Raw genomic sequence first — 27,611 nt, 5'->3', positions numbered from 1 at the left:
CTTTGACCAACTACAAAAACATTGAATTTCACACGATCGCAGTGAAATATCCATAAATACAAACCATTAATATTTAATAATGCGTCTCTGCGTTTTAAACGTCATTTAAACCTCCATATGGCGTTTAAGTCTAAATTTATCAAAGCAAGTGATAGTGATGTACAAGTGAACGTATTGTACTTCGGCTTACAGACTCAATTCCCACAATGCCTTGCGCCTCTCAGGCGCGTACACGGAAACAGGAAGTGGAAAGGCTCCAACAAGTCACTTCAGTTGTGTCACGTTGGCTCTTTTGAATGAAAATTCCTGCCCTCATGGCGGACTCTGCAGGTCCGAACTGGACAAGGGCGGCGTTGTGGACCTGGACGGTTCTCCTGCTGGTCTTGACAGGACTAAATAGACCGACCAGCGCTGTGTCCGAACCGGGGAAATGGGTCCTGGACGTCGACAGTGTGAGCTTCCCTGTTTACAGTGACGACATATAAAGTTAAATCAATAATATCGCGGTACTGTAACACCACTCAGGTTCTGTTAGAATTGTTCTCGTTGTGTTTCTACAAGAACCACAAGGACGCTTTGACTTGCATTTATCAGAATTTGACGTGACAACTGCATTGGGTTGTTCATGTGCTGTAATGTTTCCTTTCAGGATACTTTGAAGACACACAAGTATTTTGTCTTCGCAAAAACTCTCTTCAACAGCAGCGTTATCCATGTCAAATGTAAGTCACGTCTCAGTTGGACCAAACTCACCACCATTGTCTGATTTCACCGTTGTCTCTGTGCGTGGGCGTGTCAGTGGCAGGGAACTGCAACGCTTCCTCTGCGGTCCACTTGAACATTTCATGGTACCTGAGGAACTCCCGCTGCTATGATGAAGTCTTCAGTCTCGACGTACAACACACAATTTTAATATAAAGACAACGGAATGTGCTCTTTTGTGTTTTATAACTGTGTGTGTTTGTGTGTAGGCAATACAAGCAGAAAGTTACTTCCGCTCAACAGAGGTCAAATCCAGAGGAGGAAGTGGGTTCTACATGTTCCACCAGTACCCCCTCATCACCTGCCAGCCTCATCTTGACCCCAATAAAGTCAGACTGGCATAAACACACACTCAATGGACATGTGCTTGTTGATTAAGATTTTCTCTTCACAGTTGGGCCTCGAAGTGTATGACACAAAGAGACGACTGACTGAAGTGCAAGTAAGACTTGCACAAGTTGTTCACAATGGTGCTACACGGCTTAACTTACTTAGCATGCATCAACCTATACATTGGATCCTCACTTTTCACAGGGGTTACATTCCGAGCCTACAAGTGAATCCACAAGTAACTGCTACGCCCATGAGAATGTCATATTTCTTGCCCCATGTCCCTTACTAAAAACCCTCCTGCTAGTTTGGCTATGACTTTCTCCTCCAATTTTGTATCAACATTTGTAATAGGTCCGGTTTCCTCCCACATTCCAAAAACATGCTAGGTTAATTGGCGACTCCAAATTGTCCATAGGTATGAATGTGAGTGTGAATGGTTGTTTGTCTATATGTGCCCTGTGATTGGCTGGCCACCAGTCCAGCTGTGTACCCCGCCTCTTGCCCGAAGACAGCTGGGATGGGCTCCAGCACCCCCGCGACCCTCGTGAGGATAAGCGGTAGAAAATGAATGAATTTGTAATAGGGCTGGGCGGTTTATTTATATCTATCCATCCATTTTCTATACAATCGCAATTGGTCCCTAATTGGCCACCATAGTTCCAAGTGCTTATGGACCATTTTCTATGCCCCTTATCTTCACTAGGGTTGGGTATGCTGGAGCCAATCCCAGCTGTCTTTGGGCGAGAGGCAGGGTACACCCTGGACTGGTGGCCAGCCAATCACAGGGCACATATAGACAAACAAGCATTCACACTCACATTCATACTTATGGACAATTTGGAGTCGCCAATTAACCTAGCATGTTTTTGGAATGTGGGAGGAAACCGGAGTACCCAGAGAAAACCCACCGCTTATCCTGTGCCTAAGAAAACCCATGTAACTACTGAGAGAACATGTAAAATGGAGATTCAAACCCTCGGCACTGTCGGCACTCAGCTGTCCTGTGATCACTTTCAGCCTGTCACAGAGCAGATCTCAGGTAGGAGGCGGAGAGAGGCCGAGTCACCAAAACCAAAGGTCAGAGTGTCCGACAAGGTCGTGAACTTTTAGCTCCGCAATGAAGTGTCTAAAAACGATTGTGTGTTCCTCCTGCAGCCCGCTGAAAATGAAAAGGAGAAGAAGACTCCCGCAGGAGATGCAGACCTTCCTGCTAAACAGGTCCGTATCTCATCCTCATCAAGTTTTATCATCTCATCTCACCTTACACATGAACGCAGGATCGTGGGCACACTCACTTTGACGCGGTGGCCGAGAGTTGGGAGGACGGACCGTACATGTTCATTGTCCACATCAGAGAAGTCAAAGAGAAGAGCCAAGCGCCCGACCCCGCCCACACCCCACCACACTGGAGTCTCCAGCGTTAGTAGACATACACGTACATGCACGCTCCTAAGCTTCAAGTGTGTGAATGTTGAGTCTTTTTGTTTTATACACAGTTCAAGTGAGCATGAAAGGGCCTCATGACTTCATCTCAGCCGCTGAATGGCCGCTCATGCTGGTAAGAACACTATTGATTTATTGTCATCTACTAGCCGTCTTTACATTTATGACTTATATGGAAATGTCATTTCTGGGGTCAAACTGTGGCCACCATAAAACTTTATTAAGTTTATAAGCACTGGATAACAAAACAAGATGAAAAAGTCAAACGACAACTCTTGCTGTTCCAGTTCTACATGGTCATGTGCATCGTCTACGTACTACTGGCGCTCCTGTGGTTGATCCTGTCCGCGTGCTACTGGAGGGACCTGCTGAGGATTCAGTTCTGGATCGGAGGAGTCATCTTCCTGGGAATGTTGGAGAAAGCCGTCTTCTATGCCGAGTTTCAGAGCATCAGATACGACGGCGTGTCTGGTAGGTGCGCACACGCCAACATGGCGCGGCTCAGCAGGCCGACTACAGCTGTTGTTCTTCCTCCTGCAGTCCACGGGGCGGTAGTGTTTGCTGAGGTGCTCTCTGCCGTCAAGAGGACGCTGGCCCGTGTGTTGGTGATCATCGCCAGTCTGGGATATGGCATTGTCAAGTACGTCGGTCTTGAACACTCCTAATAACACACTTGGAATTAACGTGATTGTGTGTGTATGTGTTAGGCCAAGACTGGGTGCGCTGCTTCACCGCGTGGTTGGTGTTGGCCTGCTCTACTTGATCTTTTCTGTTGTTGAAGGCGTCCTACGAGTCAGTGCCGTAAGTTGGATTTGTTGGATTTGGACTTCATCGTGAGCTTTTAAGCTCATTGGTCAATTTTTTTTGTTAAAATGACCGCACCATACATGGTGATGTTGACATTTTGAGACACCCTGGCTACTTGAGACATAGCTGAGGAGGCGGGGCTTATCCGTCCAGTTGTTATGTCTCAAGAGAAAGCTGTGTCTCCCCCAGGATCGAGGCAACAACACCAGCACCAGACTGTTTTGTGACATTGTGCTCGCCTTCACAGACTCCTGTGTGTTCTGGTGGATATCCTTTAATGTGCATTCTGTCACCAGCAGAGGGCGCCAGAGTATTTCAACCATGATTGATGATTATTAATTCTTTGATGTCGATACTGTCAGCATTTGCCGTCTCTCTTCCCTTGTTTTTCTCTGTTTGCGTTGTCGTCCTTGTTTCTTTTCACTCCACATTCCACCTTCTCGTCCTCTTACCGATGTCCATGTCCTGTCCACTCCTGGTTTGTCTTTGTTCTTGTAGGCTGAAGGTGATGTACTTCTTCTGGCTGCTGTGCCCCTGGCCCTGCTTGACTCTACCCTCTGCTGGTGGATATCCGCTACTGCACCCCTTGCCACTTAGGTCTCTCCTGGTTGCTTCCCCACTTGACCTCTGAACCTGGCTTTGCCAATTTTAGGAAGTGTGTAAAAACAGCAGACTAACACAACATGGACTTATTACCTTCCTTGACTGTGTGTTCACATCTTTGTGAGTCTGGCTCAGACCATGAAGCTGCTCCGGCTAAGGAGGAACATCGTCAAGCTGTCGCTTTACAGACATTTCACCAACACGCTCATCTTTGCTGTCATCGGTATGACCTCGTCACTGTTGTGCGTGTGCCAGAGCTACTCTGGTAAAGATCTTATGTGTTTTCCAGCGTCAGTCATCTTCATCATTTGGACCACCAAGACCTTCAAGATGTCCAAATGTCAGTCTGTAAGTATCTTAGAATAAATGCGTGAAAAGTAGATTTGATTTGTTGTTAAAATGTGACTGTGTAGGACTGGCGCGAGCTTTGGATTGATGACGCTTTCTGGCGCTTTCTCTTCTCCATCATCCTATTGGCCATCATGTTCCTATGGCGACCGTCAGCCAATAATCAGAGGTGAGCAAGCATGTCCATGGCACTGCTGATTTTTTTACTCTCAGGTCCAGTATTTCTCCATACATTCATTTATTTGTTACAGCTCGCCACAAATTTATTTAGCTCTACCTGTCTGCTCTCGCTCATAAAAACGATACAATGGGACATTGATACATGTCTGTGAACATGGCTTATCGTTCCAACTGCATACAGTAGATGGCAGCGTAACTGTGCTTCTTAACGCACCTCATACACATCCGATCTGCCAGAGAATAAGACGACGTAGCAGGAGGGATCGCTATGTTTTGCGACTGTTTGGTATTCAGTATCCCTTCATTATTCTGTTTTTCAAGAAAACAACTGGCACGTTTTTGTGGTCTTATTGGACACTTTTGGAGACACATGAAACATGAAAGCACGTACAGTAATCCCTCACCAATTGGTTGATTGATCGTGCTGTTTTGTGGTTGAATACGGCCCTCTATTAGTAAAAAAACATATGCATATGAAAAAGTCAGAAAAGTGGAAAAAGCAAAATAGGTCCCTTTTTAAATACATAGGTAAGCCATTCTGAAGACTCATTCAAAGCCGTGCATGATATGTAGTATTCTACTAGGTGTCAGTATTGTTACTGTAATGTTCCGTGAGAGAGACACGCTCCAGATTTCATTGCCGACATGACAGACTTTTATTGCACATTTGAATTATCCTGCAACTACTACTGTAATATGAGTGGAATGTGACTATAGGGGTGTTATTTCATATTTAGAGGTCTCTGATAATGTTACAAAACGTAATTAGAAAGTCATAAAAAGGTTTTCCATGCTCAAACTAAGAAAGTATAATTCTATTATGCAAAAATTGCAGAACTAGTAACTAGCTGTGATAAACTAGGGATTACTGTATTGCTTCTCTCAACCAGAAGCTGTTGTGCATTAACAGGTGGCACCATCTTGATTGTTGTATTACATAAGTTAATTGGTATTTCTAACCATTTGTTTTGCTTTGCATGTTTTTGCCACAAATCAATTGCAGTCCAGTTGGAAGCACTGACGTGTGTGTGTGTGTGTGTCCCAGGTACGCTTTCAGCCCTCTGATTGACAATGAAGAGAGCGATGAGGAGGACGACGATGAGGAGGAGCCTATGATGAATGAAGCTTTTGGTCAGACATTAATGTTGCATTCCTCATCTGTGCCTCACGATGTTTACTGACGCCAACGTCTTGTCTTGCCTTGCCTGCTTCTTTTGGGTGCGGTTGTTTCGTCCACCTGTGTGTCTGCAGAGGGCATGAAGATGAGGGGCATGAAGAATGACACCAACGGTGCAGCCAAGGCCAACAAAGTGGTAAATAGTTACAACCATTCAGCTGTGTCGGTTACATCACAGGTCAAAATAGTAGAAACGGTCGTCAGTGTGATACTGGTGCTCGCTAGGCAGTGTCCCTAATGAAGTGACCAGTGTGTTCTCTCTTCAGGATGAGGACCTCAAATGGGTGGAGGAGAACATCCCGTCATCCATGGCTGACGTGTAAGTGGTCACGTGGTGTGTTTGTGCGATGCTTTGGTGTGTCGATCGCGATGGTCATGTCATGTCTTCCTCTACACAGCGCCCTGCCCCCCCTGCTGGACTCGGACGAGGTGAGTCACAGAAGAACATTTGTCAGCATTTATTTACAAAGCAAGACAATGTCCACACATCTGTTGCCATGGTTGCTGTGGTTGGAGTGTGTTGCTGATGAGCATGTTCATTCAAAGTTCCACGCAAGATCTGACCCACGATTCCCAGCGAGTGCAACAGCATGTCTCTTATGTAAAGCGTGTCTTACGTAAGCTGCTCACGCTCACGCGACTCCGCTTTCAAAAGATGGCAACAGGAACAAAGAAGAAAAAAACAAACACATTCCCTACATGCTCTGAGATGATAGATATCATCTGTGTTCCCGCACTCAGTGTAGAGGCAATGTTATGCAAGTGTGAAAAGAAGTTTAACCACTGTATCATAAAGTTACAGTATGATAAAACAACCCACATTTAATGGAGAAGGAACAGGGACGTGGTAAAATGAATTGATTTGGCTGTTTAATCAATTACATCAGAAACTTTGCTTTTTTTCTTTGTTTTTTGTTTTACTTGAGCAGGTCCTCTGACAATTTAAGTTGTTCCCTAATAGGCCACCATAGTTCAGAGTGCCTATGGACCGTTTTCTATGCCCCTTGTCCTCACTAGGGTCGGGTATGCTGGAGCCTATCCCAGCTGTCTTTGGCCAAGAGGCGGGGTACACCCTGGACTGGTAGCCAGCCAATCACAGGGCACATATAGACAAACAACCATTCACACTCACATTCATACCTATGGACAATTGCTATGGAGTTGCCGAATGTGTGGCCTACATGCTAACCACTTGTCCAAAGTGCAGCACCATTTTGTTATTTATTTAAATTAATTTAAATTTAAAATGACATTTTTAATGAAATTTAATTTTATTTGTGCTTCACATGTTAATCAAAAATTAAATTTCATATATTCTATTACAATGTGCCCTGTGATTGGCTGGCGACCAGTCCAGGGTGTACCCCGCCTCTCGCCCGAAGACAGCTGGGATAGGCTCCAGCACCCCCCGCGACCCTCGTGAGGAAAAAGCGGTAGAAAATGAATGAATGAATATTCTATTACAATTCAATAAAATTAAAATAAAATTAAGTAACGAAAACACCCCAGCTCTTCTCATCATTATTGTTAACATCATTACCACTATTAATAATAAAATAGGCCACAATGGCTTACACTTGTGTACAACTCCCCAGAGCGCCACCGAGTAGCCATTTTCCATCAATTCTATACTTTAAAATCATCCAATTCTATTCCCATAAGAATCTGTGGTCTCTGCCATCTGGCAAAAAAACACAGTAAAAATGAAAAGACGTGTGGAGCCGATCCACGAGATGCTCGCTGAGCTGAAGTTTCACATTGATTGTTTTTATGCTGCCAAGTTTGGCTTGCCTTTAGAGCCCTGCGTGTTGTAAAACGGCAAAAGTTTACTGTAATTGTTACGTCTTGTTTTTGTCTGGCAGGAAACCAAGACCACCAAGTTTGAGATGTCCAAGATGGAGTGAGGTGCTTTGGGTGGGGAGAGAGAGAGACAGAGAGAGAGAGGGATGAGGCAATAGGAAGCAGTGACGTGTGATTCATCTCCAACTTTATGAGCTTTGTAAGCATCAATTGGACAAACACTCACCGTGGCTTTTTAAAAATCTTTGTATTTATTTACGTGGACACACACACACACGCTTATAGACGGTGTATTTTGACATCTGTGTACTTGTAAAAAAAAAAAGTGTCATTTGTGTCCACTGTTGCCATGGGAGCAGCACCCACACTGTTGTCTTTTTGTGCGCGTGTGTACACGTTCCCTTTCCTCTCTTTTGGGTTTTGTTTGGACTGTTGATGGTTTGATTGTGTCTTTATAAAAATGTAAGATTCTTTCATTAAGATTGATGAGTGATCAATTTTTTTTTTTTACAAGACCTTTGCTCCTCAACATTAAGATTTGACTCCCCAAACCAGGGGGCGTTGGATTTCCCTTAGTAAAAGAAAAATACAAACGTATTTGTATCTACATCTGTCAATGTTTACAATCGGCATATTTTACCGATTTATATCTACTGTATCTCATATTTGTATAAACCTTTTATTTACATAGAATATCCATCCCAGACGTTGTTGTGGATGTGTGACACTTGTTCGTGTTTCCATCGTGGTTATCATGACACCAATGACCGATGATAAAAATCTTTGCTGATGACAGCATCCTCCATCCGACACACTCTACACTTGTGTGACCTTGGGAGTTTTGCAGTGTTCATTTGGTCAAATATGGACAACTTGGTGATGGATGGTCTTGAAGTTGTAGAAGAAGTGGAGCAAAGACGCCAAAGAAGGTGAGAAAAGATTTTTCGTTGGCGAACAAGTGTGAAAAAGAGCTTCAACAATCATGCTTGTTTTTTTTTGTTAACGTTTTCACAGTTGCTGCTGGCTGCAAACGCCACACGGGCCAACGTCGTCTTCACGCGCATGGGCAGGATGAAGACCTCCACTGTGCCTGCAGGGGGCGGCGGTGAGTCGTGTGATGTGTGTTAGTGTGCTTGACAGTCCTTTCATCTTGGACGCTTATAATTAAAGGGTATAATGAGGTGTGTTTCATCCTGTTGTAGCACTGTCACTCTGTGACTTGCAATTCCCTGTCAAAACGCTAGTAGGCAGTGTTTGACCTATAGTTATGAGCTTTGGGTAGTGACCGAAAAGATGCGGGGACAAGCAGCCGAAATGACTTTTCTCTACCGGGTGGCTGGGCTCTCCCTGAGAGATAAGGTCATCCGGGAGCTACTCGGTGTGGAACAGCTACTCCTCCGCATTGAAGCCGAGCGTTCACAGCCATCCCAAACGTCTTTCAGGGCTCATTTCCAAATGAGCAAACCACATTAGTTTGGCACCGTTTAACATGAGAATAAAACAACATTTATAGGTCCCCTTTAAGAGTCGCGCTGGACATCGAGTTAACAACAAACCCCAAAAAAGTGATCAAAATGGCACAATGTTAAGATGGAAAAACTGAAATATCGATACTATTAACTCATAACACCAACCGTTGTATTTAAATTATGTCTGTCAAATGATTATTTAATCAGATTAATCACCGTTTTCAAATTAATTAATCATGATTAATCACCTTACCACACTACATCTAAAATATGCCCATTTTTACAGTTTTTTGTTGAAAGAAGGAGCATACTGTGTATATTTTTGTATGTATTAACAGCGCCAAATTAACAGAACATTTCAAGGAAAAATGCACTTTTTTGGGACATTTTGGAAATCACCCGCAATCCTGATGTGAGACATGAACACATTCTCTTTTCTGTGCATTCTAACAATATAAAAACGGATAAATCCAGACAGCTCGTTGTTGTTGGCACGTTTCAGACGACTTTATAGGCAAAATAAGTTTGTCCTATACCTACAGTAATGGGATGTTTGTTTTTGTCTGATTTTATATCTTCAGAACACACAGAAAATAGAAAGACGTGTTCATCTCTCACATAAATCTTGAAAATGTTGAGCAAAATTCAAACTCAACCCACAGGCCATCTCTAAAGATCTACAACATTCATTCATTCATTTTCTACCGCTTTTTCCTCACGAGGGTTGCGGGGGTGCTGGAGCCTAGCCCAGCTGTCTTCGGGCGAGAGGCGGGTTACACCCTGGACTGGTCACCAGCCAATCACAGGGCACATATAGACAAACAACCATTCACACTCACATTCATACCTATGGACAATTTGGAGTCGCCAATTAACCTAGCATGTTTTTGGAATGTGGGAGGAAACCGGAGTACCCGGAGAAAACCCACGCATGCACGGGGAGGATCTACAACATGATCTTGATTTTCATACCACTGTATTTGGTGTTGGATTTGCATTGGCGTTGATGTATGTTCAGGTCAGAATAAAGTTAGAAAAGAGCATCAGACTCAGTGTGACTCTGTGGGGAGCGACACAGAGATCCGTGGCTTGCCATGATGCATATTCGTTAATTACGCCAGAAAAACGTAATTTGTGAATATAAATGAGCTACCGCAGTAAGCATGCTGTTTATGACAGCCCTACTTAATATTTAAACATAAATGTTATGTTTTTGAACCTTTTTCTTTGTTTCCTAATTTGAACACACCAACTGTTAGCACCTCTATGTGTGTGTGGAGGGGGCGCACACACGCTCGTCTATTTGAATACAAAGAAATGTGCTATTATTGTGACTGTTACGTAAAAGGATGAGATTATCGATACACGGATTAATGAGCACCCAATAGCGTCGCAGCCAAAGGCTCAACCCCCCCCCATCCCACCAACCCCACCCCTGCTGGCACTCCACCATGCTGACCAAAAGAGAAGCCACAGTGAGTTTAGTTGTTAGATTTTAGTCTTTATTGTACTATTTGTTTGTTTTTTTTTTCTTGACAATTTGCTAGCAGACGTGAAAACTGGACCAACAAAACATCATCATCATCTTCATCATCATAGTCATCATGGTGATGAGAGTGATTCATGACAGTGACAGGATGTGCTCTTACAAAATAAGACAGAAGAATCAATCATAGTTTTGTCCACCACACGACAGTCTAAAACATTGAATACACAGCTGGAGACATTGCAGTGTTGCTGGGGGAGGGGGGGTGCAGTCTTCGGGGCGGTCTATATACTGGAGCAGTCTATTTACTGGAGTCCTGTTGGACCTTCATATCTACTTGGATGGAGGGGTGCTGGGCTTGTGGGGGGGAGGGACTACAAAGCAAAACGGCTGTCAATATAAAACTAACAGTCTTTTTTTTTCTTATTTTTATGTCAATTTAAATCCACCAATCAGGGCTCGGTATAGACAGGGGGTGGCGGGGATAAAGGGGTTGGAATGTTTGTTTGTTTTTTTTTCAACTTTACATTTCCGCATTGTTTTCTTCTCTCGTAGACAATAGAAAATGTCACACACAAACAAGCAGAGAAAACAGGAGAAACAGTGTGTGTGTGTGTGTGCCAATGATGGAGGAGGGTGGGTGAATTATTGCTTTCTGAGTGTTTATTTTTATTTATTTTTTGTTCACATGAACTCTCGCTGCCGCCCGCTCCTCGTCACCATGGCGATCTGTTAACACGTGATTACTCCTTTATTTGGGAGGGAGGAGGGATGGAATCGGGGAGGTGGTGGTGGCGGTGATGGTGGTGTGGGGGTGGGGGGAGTCGGGAGTGGTTAGGAAGGAGGATTTGAGAAGGAGGGGGGAGGGGGCGGGGCTCAGAGCTCCTTGCTCAGCGAATCCCGGGCAGTTCTAATCCTCTTTGTGGCCTCACACGTTTCCCGCCTTTTTGTCTGGTGAATGATAACAGAAGACATCGAAAAGAACAAGCATTAAAAAGAATAATGATAATAATAATAATAAATTATAGACAGACATGGTAAAAGGTGTGCTTTAGTGCAAACCTCATTGTGCGGTTCAAAAAGCATGACATCATCACATAGCAAGCGCTCCCTTTTTTTTGCCCCTCAACATTGTCCCGAACACCCTCAAAAAGACCAAAAGGACGCGGGGGCCACTTTATTTACATTTTACAAACGGGCTTAAAGCAATGTAATGTAGATATGCTAAGAAGTTGTGTGTGTGTGTGTGTGTGTGTGTGTATATACACATATGTACAGTATATGTATAGATATATACATATACGTGTGTGTATATACATGCATCTAATGATTTTATATTTCACTTATTCGGATTTCAGTAACTCTGTTTCTATTGTATCGATTCACTACAGTGAAATTTCTACGCTGTAAAAAATTAACTGTTTGTGTTGTAATTGAAGTATATTTTTGCATGGTGTTCAAATTTGTTGATATGCATCCGTTTATAGAGTAATCCCTCGTTTATCGCAGTTCATTGGGTCCAGACCTGACCCGGATGAGTGAATTTCTGCGATAACTTTATATGGTATTTTTATTGTTAGCGCACAGATAACCCGTTTACGTCCTTATAAATATGTTTTTTTTAAATATTATTAGAGCCCTCTAGACATGAAATAACACCCCCATAGTTACCATTACACTCATGTCTTATTTTGTCTACCCCGTATGGTAAATATGTGTCTTTAAATGTGTTTTCTGGTGCTAAGGGAGCTGAGTGAGTGGCGAACAGGAAGTGACGTCTGGGGTTCCCAGTGAGGTTTAGCTTGCCGTGGGTTACAGCTGCAACAGTAGCCTATGATAGGGATTATGGTGCCTGTTGGGCGATCATTAACCTGCAATGAAATCCTTTTGTTCTGGTGATCAAGTCTGGTGTTTGTGTGTCTCAGCAAACATTACCGGCACATTACTGACACCTAGTGACCACTGTAGAATAGTACATACGATCGCATCTTTGAATGCATCTTCTGAATGCATCTTCTGAATGCCTTATATTTGTATTTTAGTTCATTTAGCAAATTTTGGATGGAAAATGCTTAATTTGGGAAACAATACATTATTTTTTAAACTAATAATAAGCCGTAGTCATCCATGAAACTGATTTAATAATACTATTTTGAAGCCATGAAATTCAAAGCACAACGTGATGAGGGATTACTGTACTTTCTGCTTTTTTTCTAATTTTTAAAATAATTTAGTATATGCCACAGGTCACTAAAAACAGCATCTGAGGGCCGCAAATGCCCCACACGCCACACTGGACAACCCTGGACGAGCTTAAATGCTGTGTGGTGTAAACATCAAATAAAAAAAAGTGACGAGCAAACATGGAGCCTTTCACATGCAGGGTGTGACCACGCTTAGGCTTCGTTATGCTACAGTGTAGTCACTACGCCAGCGCTTCTGATGGCGTCTTGATTCTGTTATAACTCCTCAGTGGGGGCTGAGGGCTTTGTTTTTTTCCTGAGAGCGAGTAACCACAGCCCTATATGACTAGCTGTTTAGTTTCCTGTGTAGTAATTGCGAACAATAGCAACTGAAGCGGTAGTTTTGGCAATTTCCCTCCATGGGTTGTTGGACATCTGGCAATGCTTGTCATGGTGCCAGGAAATATGGAAAAAATCGTTTTTTGCTCCATTGTTTTTTTTTTCGCGGATTTAAAAGTGGCGCTCAGCAATGGCGACAGAAATTATGTGCTTTAAAAAATGGTGTGGGAGGTTAGCTTTTTTTTTGGCTGGTGTAGCATAATGAAGCCTTTTGGTTTGAAAGGGTTCACTCGGTTAGCTGGTCGTGCTAAGCTAACCGGCTACGTGCTCACGTGTGTGGACGTGTGTGCGTGTTAGCATGCTAGCATGTGGAGGCAGCGCCGTGGCAGCCGTTCAGAGCGACGCACGGCTCCCGCTCTAACTGATGGGCGGCCGCCGACATCACGGTGCGCACGATGGCCACCGCCGCATCTCGCAGCTCTCGCTTCCTCATCTCCTCTTCCTCCTCCCCTAGCTCACTGCTAATGTTTGTTAGCGCCAGTCTCTTGTTAGCTTCCTCCTCTCCACCGCCGAGCTCGTCAGAGTCCAGGTGGGCGTGACCTAACTCACCGCTGTTGACGGGCGCCGTGGCATTGATGACCTTGGCGTTGGCCTCCTCCTTGGCTCCTCCCACCTCCTTGCTCTTCTTCAGGGGGCTGCTCTTCTCCTCCACCTCCTCCTCCTCGTGCTGCGTGCCGTTCTCCTCCGCCGAACCGTTGGAACAGCCATTCTCGCCGTTGGTCACAGGAGCTTCACTCGGCGTCTGCTCCACTTCCTTCTCCGCCTCCTTCTCCACCTCCTTCTCACCGCCACTCTTCTCGTCTTTGTCGTTGGTCTCCTCAGTGGTTTCAGTGGTGGCGGTAGCTGCGCCCTCTGCAGCTTCCTCTTCCTCCTCCTTGGTGGCGTCGCCCAGGTCCACACTGGTGGACTTGCCTTTTCGCAAGATGAAGTTCTTGAGGGACACCGCCCGGCCGAAGTGGGACCGTTTGGCCTTCGCTGACTTTCCTTCTTTTCCCTCGTCTGTTGCGCCGTCCTCGCCTGTTTGCAAGGCAGAATAAAGTCAATCACAACACAAATATTCCATTGTAACGTAGACATAACCATTGTGTGACCAACAAGCGGTGCACAGCTGTGTCTTTAAGCTCCGCCCTACATGAGTGAACCACTGCGGGATGGAAATGAGGCTTTCAAGCAACTTAAGAGTAAACAATTTGTGTGTTGTAACAATGAACGTTAGTGAGGAACTTGTAAGTGTCCAACGTGACTAATCAGCTTCTTGACTCTTGTTTGGTGATCTTATCAGTAACATGGAAGCTCACTGCGGGGGTGAGCCTTGTTGGCTTCCTGACTGTGAAGATATGGGATTGCCTCACGGTGATGGAGATGACCTTCAGTGATGAAAGGCTCCACAACCTTCCACCACGTGATCATGCCTGCGCTTGATAATGAAAGGGTCGTCTTCTTCTTCTTCTTGCATGCTGTCTGGTATATTTGATGGAAGTTGGAAAGTGGTTCTACAGCCAAGATCTGCCGAGATCTGACAAAAGTTCTTGGAGTTGGTGCCACCAAAGCACCCCAAATCTGCCAAGATTTCTGCTTATATACTTTTTACATGTAAGTTTTCCAAAAGAACTAAAACGCCTGCTGAACTTTGACAAGAGGTTCATGAAGTTGTAGGGTCTCACCTGAGGCAGGGGCTGCAGTGACGTCGTCCTCCCCGCTTGGGGGACACTCTGTGTTGGCACGCTTGGACTTGGGGATGACGCGCTTCTTGAAGGAGGTCCAGATCTCATTGGCGTGTTGCGTCACCGTTGCTCCTCCTGCCACTTTTTCCTCCTCGCTTCCCTCAGTCTTCTCCTCGCCGCCGTCAGTCTTGGCCTCCTCGGCCCCTCCCTCGCCCTCAGCCTCGTCAGCCTTGGCTTCCTCTGTGTCCAGAGCCTCCTCCGGCTTATCCGAGCTCCTGGTCTTGGAGCTGATGCCGACCATGGAGGTGTCCCTCTTGATGCCCTGGAAGGTCCAGGAGCGTTTGAGCTTCCACCTCTTTTGGCCCGACTCCTTGGAGTCCAACGTGGAGGAGTCGCCGCCTCCTTCTGCTCCTTCCCCGCTCTCCTCCCCACTGCTCCTCTTGTGTGCTTTGTGGGCCATCAGCTTTTTGAAGGAATGCCAGCGCTTCATATGCTTGGAGGAGGCGGCCGAGGAGGAAGCCTTCTGCTCAGCCTCTGCTCCTTCCGCTCCTTCCACACCTTCTCCAGCTGCAGCTGCTCCCTCCTCTGTGGAGGCGTTGAGTGCCTGTGGGTCCTCCAGGCGGTCTAGGGACTTGGACCGTTTGGGAGCTTCAAGAGTGGCGGAGCTGCGATGGGAAAAGATCTTTGCCACAGGCCTCCTGATCAGCTCTCCTACTGAAGACACTTTGCCTTTCTTTTCTTCCTCCTTCTTCTCCTCCTCCTTCTCTCCATTTGCCACCGCCTCCCCCTCAGCACCTCCTTCTGCTCCTCCCTCAGCCGCGGCTACCTCCTCTCCCTCTTTCTCTGCCCCCTCGGCGGTGCTCTCCTCCCCGCCTCCTGCTGGGACAGTAGGCTCCTTCTTTTTTCTGGACGCCATCACCTTGCCCAGCCCACTCTTGTTCAGGAAGGAGTCCAAGAAGGAAGTCTTGTGCTCCGCACTCTCTGCGCTCTGAGGAGCTGCCGTTTCACCGCTCGATGCTCCGGCCTCCTCCTCGCCACCGGCCTCTGCCGCCTCCTCTGCCGCTGTGTCATTATTGACAGTGTCTTTGTTGGGGACAACCTCGCTGTTGACGGCTGCGCCATCTTTGTCTGGCAGCTCGTTGTTGGTGCTCTCCGAGTTCACCTGATTGGTCGCTTGCTCTGCCTCCGGCTGTTTGCTCTCTGCACTTTTCCCATCTTCCTGGACCGCGGGTGCCGCATCGGCTTCGGTCGCCGCCATTTCCGAAAGAGGGAAGAAACCGCAACAAAAGGTTTGTTCGTTCTTTCCTTCCCTGGCCTTCTACACTCCTGTTCCTCTCTTTCAGCTGATTGGTTCCTCCCGCTAGGTGGCGCTCTCAGCTCATGGAAAGTGGCATGGAGAAGACTGGTGTGGAAGGAAGCTACTCAGCATCCTACTAATCCTCCCGACTCCTGTGGAGCAGCAGAGAAAGGTAGAAGGAGTTAACAGAGGGAGACAAGCAGGGGGGAGTTTTTCTGATTGACTGGACTTTCTCCAGGTGTGTCGCGCTCTCACACACACACACACACACACACACACGGGCGGACTCCATGAATGAGTCAGCACGTCAATGACGGTGAGTCACTGAGGCAAGCACACGTTTAGATATTCTCTGAGGGATTCGGGTGGAGACAGCATCAGGTGGGTGAGTGAGGGAGCACCAAGAGAGAGCCGTGAAGACTAACATGACGTGATCCAGACTGGCTGCCATATTGGATCTCACACCAGAACCGCAGGTGGACGTCTCAGCTGTCGTACATCCTCAAAGTGATTGCACTCAAACCTCGGTTTTCGTCTAAGATTTTTGTACGGACCAAACAAAGCACCATACATGCTGCTAACTCATTGTCTGTGCAATTTCATGAAATGGGACTGCTAAATAACCGCCATGGGGTCAAAGAAAGTTTGTTAAAGGAGTTGAGAAACACTATTGAATTCCATTTTAACAGAATGCGCGGAAAGTCCACAACAGTGAGGTTCATCTATCCATTTGTCATTCATTCATTTTCTACCACTTATCCTCACAAGCATTGCGGGGTGCTGGAGCCTATCCCAGCTGTCTTGGAGCAAAGTGTACACCCTGGACTGGTGGCCAGCCAATCACAGGGCACATATAGACAAACAACCATTTACACTCACATTCATACCTATGGACAATATGGAGTCGCCAATGAACCTAGCATGTTTTTGGAATGTGGGAGTAAACCGGAGTACCCGGTGAAAACCCACGCATGCACGGGGAGAAGGTGCAAACTCCACACAGAGACTGATTGAGGGTCTCCTAGCTGTGAGGTCTGTGTGCTAACCACTCGACCGCCGTGCAAAGTATTTCTCATTGTTTTTTTCTACTGTAATCCTTTTGGGTGTCTGCAACAGATTAATTCGATCTACATTATTTCAAAATTAGCAAAATTGCCTTGGTTTTCATCAAACCTCGGAACGCACGAATAACAAAAACCAAGGCGCCGCTGTGTTGTCGTTTTCTCGTTCTTCTAAAAGGACGTTTTATTGTTGACAAGCGTTACTCTGGAGTAGAGGTCAGGATGTCTGTTGATTTGATGGATGTCTTCATAGTGCACACACACACGACAGTTAGAATCCACTCAATGGTCTTTAACAGTTGACAAAATGTCAAATGCTGTCGACAAAGTTTGCCCCAACCTTTATTGAGCCAAGGTACACATTTGACATTAGAAAAATGTCACGGCACACCACCAAACAAATGTATGAGTGGCAACAAGTGGATACACAGGTTATGTACCTTTTTGTCGTCTAGTGGAAGAATATTTAATTTCTACATCGCTGGCATGGATAGATGAACAAATATGCATTATGTTCACGTAAAGGATATAGTGGTTTTGTTATGTTGTTGTGCCGAGTGAAGGCGGCCATGATGGCAAGTGTTTGACTTGAATAATTCATCCACCACACGTCCAAATAGTCCCAACAGTCCACACGCGAGCTTCATGCGCGCCCCCCTTCTCGCTTTGTGTGCTTTATCATCGTTGTATCACTTTATCAGTGTCAGTCTCTGCAGGTTGCCGAAGGAGAAGAAAAGCTGACACATGACTGACAGGCAACACACGTGAAACAAACTCCTGAGGAGTACAGAGGACCGCTTTGATAGACTGATGCAGAACAAGCGTTCCCAACAGAAAGTCCCCTGAAGGTGACATTTAGCTGACCTTCCAGGTGAAATTTGGAATGTGGAAGGGCTGAGTGGCGGCAGCGTCCTGTCATAAAAGTCATGAGACCAGGTTAAATGGACCGGGCCTGCAGGAGAGTGTCTCCACTGGGGCAGGAAGGCTCTACGGCTAATACACACGCCTCCTCAAAACTCAGCAGACTAATGACTGAGACGGCGACATTTCACACACAAGTTAAATGGACCAGAATCGGTTTGGACTCGCACACCGGTGAGTCACATATATTTCTTTCAATTCAAACGTGGACTATGACTGGTGCCTACTGCAGAACATTTCTATACACACACCATCCAATCATTGCACAGCGGTGGTCCACAGCACGAGCTTCGCTGTTCAAGTCCCGTATAAAGACAAACTAGTAAGTAAACTTCTAAAGTCTCACAAATCCACATTTTTTTCTGCTTCAAAGGAAAATATGATGATGATGCAAACAGGAAGTACAAGTCTGGATGAAGGTAAAGAAATTACTTTTTGGAAGTGATATTACTGTTTTAATAATGATGATGATGATTACAGGCTGTACGACGACCGAGTGGTTAGCGCGCAGGCTACACAACTAGGAGACCGAAGTTCGATTCCACCCTTGGCCAGCTCTGTGTGGCGTTTGCATGTTATCCCCGTGCATGCGTGGGTTTTCTCCGGGTACTCCGGTTTCCTCCCACATTCCAAAAACATGCTAGGTTAATTGGCGACTCCAAATTGTCCATAGGTATGAATGTGAGTGTGAATGATTGTTTGTCTATATGTGCCCTGTGATATATGTGTGTATCGCCACTCGCCCGAAGACAGCTGGGATAGGCTCCAGCACCCCCGCGACCCTCGTGAGGATAAGCAGTACAAAATCAATGAATGATGATTACAGACTTTCCCACTGCCTGCTGACACGACTGAGTTAGTGTATGAGCCGCCGTGTTGTATTGGAAGCAATTGTTCTTGTCAGTATTGTGATAGAAGCATGGCTGGGTTCTGTGTGAAATGCCAATACCTTCCACATCTGTTAGGGTTGGGAAGCACAAGACCATGCAGTGTGCCAGCAGTACTCAACAGGTTGGACTTTAGTTTTGGTTTTCCTTAGTTTGGCTGGCGACCAGTCCAGGGTGTACCCCGCCTCTCGCCCAAAGACAGCTGGGATAGGCTCCAGCACCCCCGCGACCCTCGTGAGGAAAAGCGGTAGAAAATGAATGACTAAATGAATAGTTTTCACTGTGTGTCATGTTTTGTGCTCTTATTTTGGCTTTCTGCTTCCTCTTTGGCACAAAAGACGAATGTTTAAAATTACATTAGATTGTTGAAAATTGGGGCGGCGCGGCGGTCGAGCAGACCTCACAGCTAGGAGACCAGGGTTCAATTCCACCCTCGGCCATCTCTGTGTGGAGTTTGCATGTTCTCCCTGTGCATGTGTGGGTTTTCTCCGGGTACTCCCACATTCCAAAAAACATGCTAGGTTAATTGGCGACTCCAAATTGTCCATAGGTATGAATGTGAGTGTGAATGGTTGTTTGTCTATATGTGCCCTGTGATTGGCTGGCGACCAGTCCAGGGTGTACCCCGCCTCTCGCCTGAGGAGAGCTGGGATAGGCTCCAGCACCCCCGCGACCCTCGTGAGGAAAAGCGGTAGAAAATGAATGAATGAATGAATGTTGAAAATTGAAGGCAAAACCTACTTACAGAGCTTGTTGTTCTGTGGAGCACGATGCAGTTTGATGAGGTCTCACTTGTGATCCGATTTCTCATTTTTATGCCAATAATCAGCTATCCTAACCACCCTCAATAGTTGAATGCCCGTGTTTTGTTTGTTTAAATTACAATTAGAAAGGAGTAGGTCAGTATTGTGATTGCCATTTCTGGTAAGTGTGTGAAGTGTAAGTTCATAAGTGGGCGAATTGAAGCACAACTGTAGACTGAGGTGTCCTTCTTGTCGTCGTCGTTGTAGTTGTTGTTGTTGTCATTGCGATGGATTAGAGGCGCCGCGCTCCAGCAGCTTCCCGCCCTCGCAGGGAAGGTCGGACCTTTTAGTGTGGCGGCTTTAAGCGCTGCTCTAATCCAGCGCCAGGAGAGCAGCCAATTTCAAATGGGTTCACGTCTCGGCTTGACTGTTTCAGGACCTCTCGTGCTGCCTTCGTCATATGCCTCGTGCTTCACTAGGGGGCGCCATTCGGTTGGCAGCATCACTCAAAATGGAGAATGTGCCAATAAAAAGTACAGGCCTGGTTGTCATGGTGATGAATCAGCTTTTGATAAGAAGCGACCCATTTGGCCCGCATGTCAAACTCCTCACTTCCTGTTTCTATTTCAGGATTATCTTTGGAAACGCAACAACTTCCAGTGCTGTTGTTTGCGGGCCAGGCCGCACTGCAACCTGAGGGCGACCCACCTTGGCCCCTGACCTCTGACCCTTCAGTGTTGCAGGTCAAGAGGAAAGCGGATTTGCCGCGCAGGCTGCGGTGAAGATGACACTACAAGCAAGCCAGTTAAATCCATCAGTGGATCAACACAGACCGCACGCAACGCTCGCCCAGGTTGCCACGTGAAGTACGTCATCATCATCATTATCAGTGTCAACATTGTCATCATCATCATCATCATCATCATCGTCCTGCTGCTGTGATGCTTGGATGGAAACCTCTGGAAGGACGACCGTGGACCCACTGGTTTCTGTTCATGTGAGAAGAGTCCAAGTTTAGCACCACACACCTCGTTAATCAATTAACTGTCCCTAAACAGGATTGTTTACGTTGGCCTTCGTTAGAGCTGCCATCGAGCACCAAAACAAACCTGCCAGCTAATGACGACAACTACACACCAACAACTACAACACAACTACAATAGAGCATGACGGCAACACAGATACGCTATAAGACAACTACTATACAACATGATTACAATGCAGCACGACTGCTACACACCAACACAACTACAATACAACACGATTACAACATACCTACACTACAACACAACTACAATACAATACGATTACAACATACCTACACTACAACACAACTACAATACAACATGATTACAATACAGCACGACTACTACACACAGCACAACTACAATACGATTACAGCACAACTACAATACAACATGACTTCAACACATACTACAACACAAGTACAATGCATGATTACGACACACTACTACAACTACAACACAACCAACAACGCATCTTAAACTACACCTGCAATACAACACACCAACTACAGCACAGCTGCTGTACAGCACAACTACATCACACCTATAACTACAACATAAATACAATACCACACAACTACAACACAACACAACTGCAGTACAAAAGACTGCAGCATGACTACGACACAACTGCAACGCAGAACAACTATAACAAGACGACAACCACAACACAACTACAATACAACACACCTGCGACTGCAACACATCACAACAACAAAATGCCTATACAACTGCAGTACAACACAACTACAACACACCTAAAACTACACCTGCAATACAGCACAACTACAACACATCTACAACAAAAACTGCAATACCACACAGCTGCAACTATAACAAAACTGCAACACCACACGACTACACCACCACTGCAATACATTCCTACAACACACCTACAACTACAACACAACTACAATACAAAACGATTCCAACATGACTACAACAGGACTGCAACATGACAACACACCTATACCACAACTACAATACACAATGATTCCATCATGCCGACAAGGCAATGTTTGACTGTCTTTCTTTTCTGTTGAAGGCTGTAGAAGAGCAGGTGTAATGTGACCGCCTGTTGGCCTGGCATGCATATTCCACCGCTTTAACTTCTTTTCCCCCTGTGCATTTTGACGTTGTCGTCTGTATGTGAAACTTTTGGCTGCGGTTCATGTCACGTGGTTGCGGCGTAAACCGACAACGCTACAGCCCCGCGGTGTGTTGCCGTGGTAACAGGATTTACTTGAGTCATTCAACATGACGACAATGATGACAACATAATGGAGAAGAAGAAGGTGTTGAGGAGGTTGGTGGGTGGGACTGTGGTGGTCAGCAGCGTGCAGTGAAAGGAGCAGTGTCCATAGCGACGTGCTATTATGGGTTGCCAGCTGAAGGCACCATGGGAGTCTTCTATAGAGCCTCAGCTTGCTCCTTCAACAGAGAGGCCCCTTCATGTCCTTTCATCCTCCTCTTCCTCAGACACAGACCATCCTTTATCTGCCCATCATGTGCTCGCTCTCGCTTCTCTCTCCTCCAGCCTGACCCTGTTTTCTCCAGCCAGCAGCAGGAGGGGGTGGGGGAGCACATGCACAGTGAGAGTGAAGGGGAAAAGGCTGATTTGGAGGCTAAATATTTGATCCATGGCTACGCTAGTGTCTGTAGCTTAATACCCTTTGGATGTTATCTCATAAGTCTGTGCAGCTTTTTCCTGCTCAAATAATCTCTACATCTCAACTCATCCTCCTCACGTCTGCTGGCTGAACGTGGGCACGTGCAGCACATGACATTTTCATCTGTCAAGACGTCATTCATGGTTTCCAGAGGTGAAGGTTCATCATTTCTTAGGAGTCGGTGATGGCCAAGTGGCTGCATCCAGTCAGTCAATCATTCTATCACATGCTGTCAATCATCACCTAACCATCAAAGTTTAGGACTAGTACTTTCTCATGTCAGGGATACTAACCTGCGATGAAAGAAATGTCAACACAACACACTAGAACAGCATGTTCTCATTTTCTCATCTTTTCATTTTGTATCTGAGTGTTTGATGACCTCCAACATGTCCTTCATCACTTTGTCCAACATCTTCATCTCTCCTCAAACGTGATTGCTCCACAGCGTGGTGTCATCCACCTTCTCATTCTACTCAACCTCACTCCTCATCTCCTCAACAATCTTGCCCTTGTCCTCCTGCCACAGGCGCCATCTTCCTCCAACATCACTCCTCATGCTGCTCATCACAAACATCCACCGGCTCATCTGTCTACATCCTTATTCCGTACAAATACCTTCTCATTAGCCTCCTCTCACGTCTCATGGTCTCTGATGTTGTCTCATATTCTTTCACTCTGTCCCATGCCCTCCCCTGCCGTGTCATGCTTTCTCATGTTCTGTTGTGTTTTCTCATGCTGTCATTTTCTCTTGCATTCTCTCATGCTGTCATGTCTCATACACACATCTGCCAACTCATCTGTCTGCGTCCTCATTCCAAACTCATTCTCGTTATCCCCTCACATTTCTCATTTGATGTACCTCTCTCATGGTCTCTTATGTTGTCTCATATCCTCTCACTCTCATGCATCCTCCTTCCAAATAAACACTTTCTCATTAACCCTTCACATTTCTCATTTGATGTACCTCTCTCATGGTGTCTCATATTCTCTCACATTGTCTTGTGGCGTATCATGCGGTCTCATGTTCTCTTGTTCTCATCGTGGTCTCTAATGTTGTCTCATGCTGTGTTCTCTTGTACTGTCTTAAGTTGTCTCATGCCATGCCTCATCACACACATCCACCGACTCATCCGTCTGCGTCCTCATTCCAAACACAACCCTTCTCATTATCCCCTCACATTTCTCAATTGATGTACCTCTCTCATGGTCTCTTATGTTGTCTCATATTCTCTCACTCTCACGCTGTCTTGTGGCGTATCATGCTGTCTCATGTTCCCTTGTTCTCATTGCGGTCTCTAATGGTGTCTGCTGCTGTGTCATTTTCACTTGAGACATGAGACAACATGAGAGAATGAGGTTTGTGTTTGGAATGAGGATGCAGACGGATGAGTCAGTGGATGTGTGTGATGAGGCACGACATGAGACAAGACAACACAAGAGAACATGAGAAGACATGAGAGGATAGCATGAGACACCCTCTCATGTCGTCTGACTCATCCGTCTGCATCCTCATTCCAAACACAAACCTCATTCTCTCATGTTGTCTCATGTTCTCTTGTGCTCTCCTTAAGTCGTCTCATGTCATGCCTCATCACACTCATCCACTGATTCATTCATCTGCATCCCCATTCCAAACACAAACCTTATTCTCGCATGTTGTCATGTGTTCTCTGATGTTGGCTAATGTTCTCTCATGTTGCCATGTATTCTCTCATGTGTTGTCTTATGCTGCTTCATGTTCTCTCATTCTCTCACGGGATGACTTGGACACAAACAATGTTGCACGAACATATGCTGCTAATACTTTGTGTTTCTCATGAAGAAGAAGATGAAAAAACAAAGTAGGTACCATGTTATCCATTGAACATTTATTAACTTTCTGCTGCTGCTTTGCTAATGTTTCTCCTTCTTGTGCTGTGATTGGCTGAAACCGACCTGGCGATCATCTGGCAGACCCCTCTTCTGCCACCAAGAGACACCTGAGACACCTACTTCCAGGTCAGAACTCTGATGCTAAGCTAATGTGTGACCACAACATCTAATGACGTCTTCTATTGACAAAGTCCACATTTCCTCATTTGCTTCCTTCACTCACATTTTTCCTTGTGTCCTTGTGTCCTCAAGTCATGTAGAAGTTCATCTTTTGTTTTGAAGTCTTTAAAGAGTGTGCAAATCATTCTAACGTGGGGAGGGGGTCATGCTAGACACAGCAGGTGCTCCAGCCTGCTGAAGAGAGAATTTGCATTTCTAATCAGCCCCCGCCCCCCCATTTCCACACACACCCCTCTCCCCTTCCCTCCATTTCGGGGGCAAAGCAACTTCTAACATGGCGACGATGTGTTTGGATGTCAATGAACGATGCTCATGAAGTCATTGGAGAACTTCCATCACTGCTGCTCGCACAACACATGCAGCACAGCAATACAACACAAGTACTACAACTAGTACTAATACTACAAATAGTACAAATACAAGTGATGGTGGGCACAAAATGGGCGGGAAGTATGTGGAAGGGGGTTGGGGGGTTCTCAGTGAATTTGTCATTGAACAAAACAAGTGAAGCGCCAAATTCCCAACAAGCAGCCTCCTTGTCTATTGTGTGTGTGTGTGTGTGTGTGGGAGGGGGGGGCTTCATGACGCCCCCCATGACCCTAGAGCATCAAACAATTATAACATATATAGTAATAAGATAAATCATATTTCAACATGTTTGTCTGCTTGATAGAAAATGGCTGAGACCCCCCCCCCCAACGCGTCAACCCCCCCAACACACACACACACACATGTCTCCCCGCCCCCCTTTGCATCGCTCAGTCTTTGTGCGCGCACACGGGGTGTCATTTTTGGCTTCATTCTTTTTTTGAGGGGTTTTTTTCTGGGGGGGTTGCATTTTGTTGTCGAGGCGCGCAGACAAGTTCATGCGTGTGCGGGATTTCAGCTGCCTCGTGCACACGCTGCCGCTAACACACATAGACACGCACGCGCATGTATGACAGACCCACACGTGCAGGATGGACAAGAAAAGCATCCACTCTGTGCTCCCTGCACACACGCACACGCACAAACACACGTTTTGCCAGACAACCCCCCCCCCCCCCTCACCACCACCACCACCTCCACTCCCCACCCCCATTGTGCCCTTCCGTCGCCCGCGCCAAAAAGCCCCTGTGGGCATCAGTGGACCACCAGAAGGTCTTCTGCAGCGACGGAGTCTTCTAGAAGCTTCCCGCTTCGTGCACGTTGGTCGCCATTAAACATCACAAGGACCTGTAGCCTCACCTGCCCCCCCCCCCCCCCCCCACGACACCCTCCTACTCCGCTAAATGGTCGCGTGCATGGGTCTGGGAATAAGCATTGGAAAAGAAAAAGGAAAAATAAAATGAGAAACTAACCTCCTTCCGTGCGTGTAAATCCGTGTGCACAAAGATAATAAGCTGCAAAAGACAAGACGACACCGCCGAGAAATCCTCCTAGACGTCCTCTCTCTCCCTCTGTCTCTGTCTCTCTGTCTCTGTCTCCCTCTCTCACCCCCCCCCCTCTAACGCTCGCTCTCTCCTCCCCCTCCCTGCGTGTACGCCCCCCCCCCCCCCCCCGCAAAAATGTCTCTCAGTGTCCTAATGGGCGTGAGGGGTCTCACAGCAGGACATCAGCAAGTCTAACACGCGTGCATGGGACACCTTCTCCTATGGTTGCCCTTAGCAACCGTGAGGACTATCACCGCCCCGCCCCTCACCAATTTAAACCTTATCTCTCCATATGGTGGGGGGGGGGGGTGCAAATAATCTCCAGGATGTGAATGTGCTTGTGAGACGTCCACGCTAAAAATGCAAGAAGAACCCCCCCCCCCCCATGGCTGCTCCATTCACGTCATTGTGTGTGTGTGTATGTGTGCGTGCGCGTGTGCGTGTGTGTGTGTGAGCAGCAGAACAATAGGGCCAAAGCATCAGGCTGAGTAAGAAAAGGTGGGGGGTTTGGGGGGGGGATTGTCAGTCTTTCAATAGGAACTGAAAAATCTCCCACAATTCCACTCTGAATGTCCTGGCTCGCGTCATGTGTCCACAATCTCTAAATGTCTCCATGAGCGCTAAATGTCCACTGGGGACGTCTGATGACACTATTCTAGTTTCACCACCTGTCACTTTGTGTTTGTGTCCACATGTGAGAGCCGAAGACTCAACTTTAATGAGGTTTTACTTTCACAACATCGGTTGTCTCATGTCCCCTCTTGGCTCTGTCCATCCTTCATGGACGAGCCTTGGTGTCAGGTGTGAAGATGAACATGTGGCTGTCTTCCTGCAGCACCACTGCGAGCGGACAGGCAGGACCACAGGACAAACAGGAAGACATGACGAGGACAGAGGACATGTTTACCACTGTGGGGTTGTTTGATTTCACATGACAGCTGGCATCGCTCCTCTCTTCCTTCCTTCCTTCCTTCCTGGAGGATGATGATGATGATCAGGAGGAGGAGGAAGGATGAAAACATGATGAGGTAACAGGATGATGAGAATGATTATGATGAAAATGAGAATGATGATGGGGCTGCAAGGAGGAAGAGTGGTTAGCGCATAGGAGACCTGGGTTCAATTCCACCCTCGGCCATCTCTGTGTGGAGTTTGCATGTTCTCCCCGTGCATGCGTGGGTTTTCTCCGGGTACTCCGGTTTCCTCCCACATTCCAAAAACATGCTAGGTTAATTGGCCACTCCAAATTGTCCATAGGTATGAATGTGAGTGTGAATGGTTGTTTGTCTATATGTGCCCTGTGATTGGCTGGCCACCAGTCCAGGGTGTACACCGCCTCTCACCCGAAGACAGCTGGTATAGGCTCCAGCACCCTCTCGACCCTCGTGACGATGAGCGGTAGAAAATGATTGAATGGATGGATGGATCCGAATGATGATGACAACAGCATGATGATTATGATGATGTTGAGGAGAATTATGATAAAGGATGAGAACAGGTTGATGACTATGGTGATGATGAGAATGTCGAGGAAGGGTTAGAACAGGATGATGATTATGATGAAGAGGAGGATTGGGGCAGAATGCGAACCGGATGAGGATGAGTAGGCGAATGAGGATGAGGATGGGTGAGACCAGGAGGAGCAGAAAGCGGAAGGATGACTAAAGGATGATGAGGATGATTATGATGATGGTGAGGAGTAAATATGTTATGGTGATGACAAGGAGGGTGCTGATGAAGGATGAGAACAGGATGACAAGAATGAGGAGAAGGATGCTGACGAAGGATGAGAACAGGATGATGATGACTATGAAGAAGATGATGAGAGGGAGGATAATGAGGAAGGATGAGAATATGATGATGATAAGGAGGATATTGCCGATGAA

At 46.3% G+C, this 27,611-nt stretch overlaps 2 protein-coding genes across 3 annotated transcripts; one reads left to right on the top strand and one right to left on the bottom strand.

Annotated features, from left to right (window-relative positions):
* The first annotated feature begins 203 nt into the window (after positions 1-203).
* On the top strand, positions 204-8,179 carry zgc:162698 (Transmembrane protein 87A-like). Of its 2 annotated transcripts, none has more exons than XM_058079619.1 (21): positions 204-452; positions 650-722; positions 800-894; positions 972-1,091; positions 1,157-1,204; positions 2,113-2,172; positions 2,251-2,313; positions 2,373-2,514; positions 2,592-2,653; positions 2,826-3,009; positions 3,079-3,178; positions 3,246-3,339; positions 3,844-3,914; positions 4,065-4,171; positions 4,238-4,296; positions 4,362-4,465; positions 5,522-5,607; positions 5,728-5,789; positions 5,920-5,972; positions 6,052-6,082; positions 7,516-8,179. In XM_058079619.1, the coding sequence occupies exons 1-21, from the start codon at positions 297-299 to the stop codon at positions 7,555-7,557; spliced, it is 1,812 nt and encodes a 603-aa protein (XP_057935602.1). In that variant the 5' UTR covers positions 204-296; the 3' UTR covers positions 7,558-8,179. The 2 variants fall into 2 exon arrangements, with proteins under 2 accessions (XP_057935602.1, XP_057935601.1); XM_058079618.1 differs by lacking the exon at positions 3,844-3,914 and adding an exon at positions 3,535-3,614 and having other exon boundaries at positions 7,516-8,174.
* A 2,730-nt stretch (positions 8,180-10,909) lies between these two features.
* On the bottom strand, positions 10,910-25,803 carry si:ch211-137a8.4 (retinitis pigmentosa 1-like 1 protein). Its single transcript, XM_058079621.1, has 4 exons — positions 25,654-25,803; positions 14,655-16,103; positions 13,540-14,007; positions 10,910-11,359 (listed from the first exon to the last, which is right to left on the bottom strand). The coding sequence occupies exons 2-4, from the start codon at positions 15,910-15,912 to the stop codon at positions 11,337-11,339; spliced, it is 1,749 nt and encodes a 582-aa protein (XP_057935604.1). The 5' UTR covers positions 15,913-16,103; positions 25,654-25,803; the 3' UTR covers positions 10,910-11,336.
* Positions 25,804-27,611: the final 1,808 nt, after the last annotated feature.

The sequence above is a fragment of the Doryrhamphus excisus genome, chromosome 8, assembly GCF_030265055.1.
Source record: "Doryrhamphus excisus isolate RoL2022-K1 chromosome 8, RoL_Dexc_1.0, whole genome shotgun sequence".
Taxonomy (NCBI): domain Eukaryota; kingdom Metazoa; phylum Chordata; class Actinopteri; order Syngnathiformes; family Syngnathidae; genus Doryrhamphus; species Doryrhamphus excisus.
The sequence above is the reverse complement of the archived record's forward strand: the minus strand, read 5'-3'. Positions and strand labels throughout refer to the sequence as shown.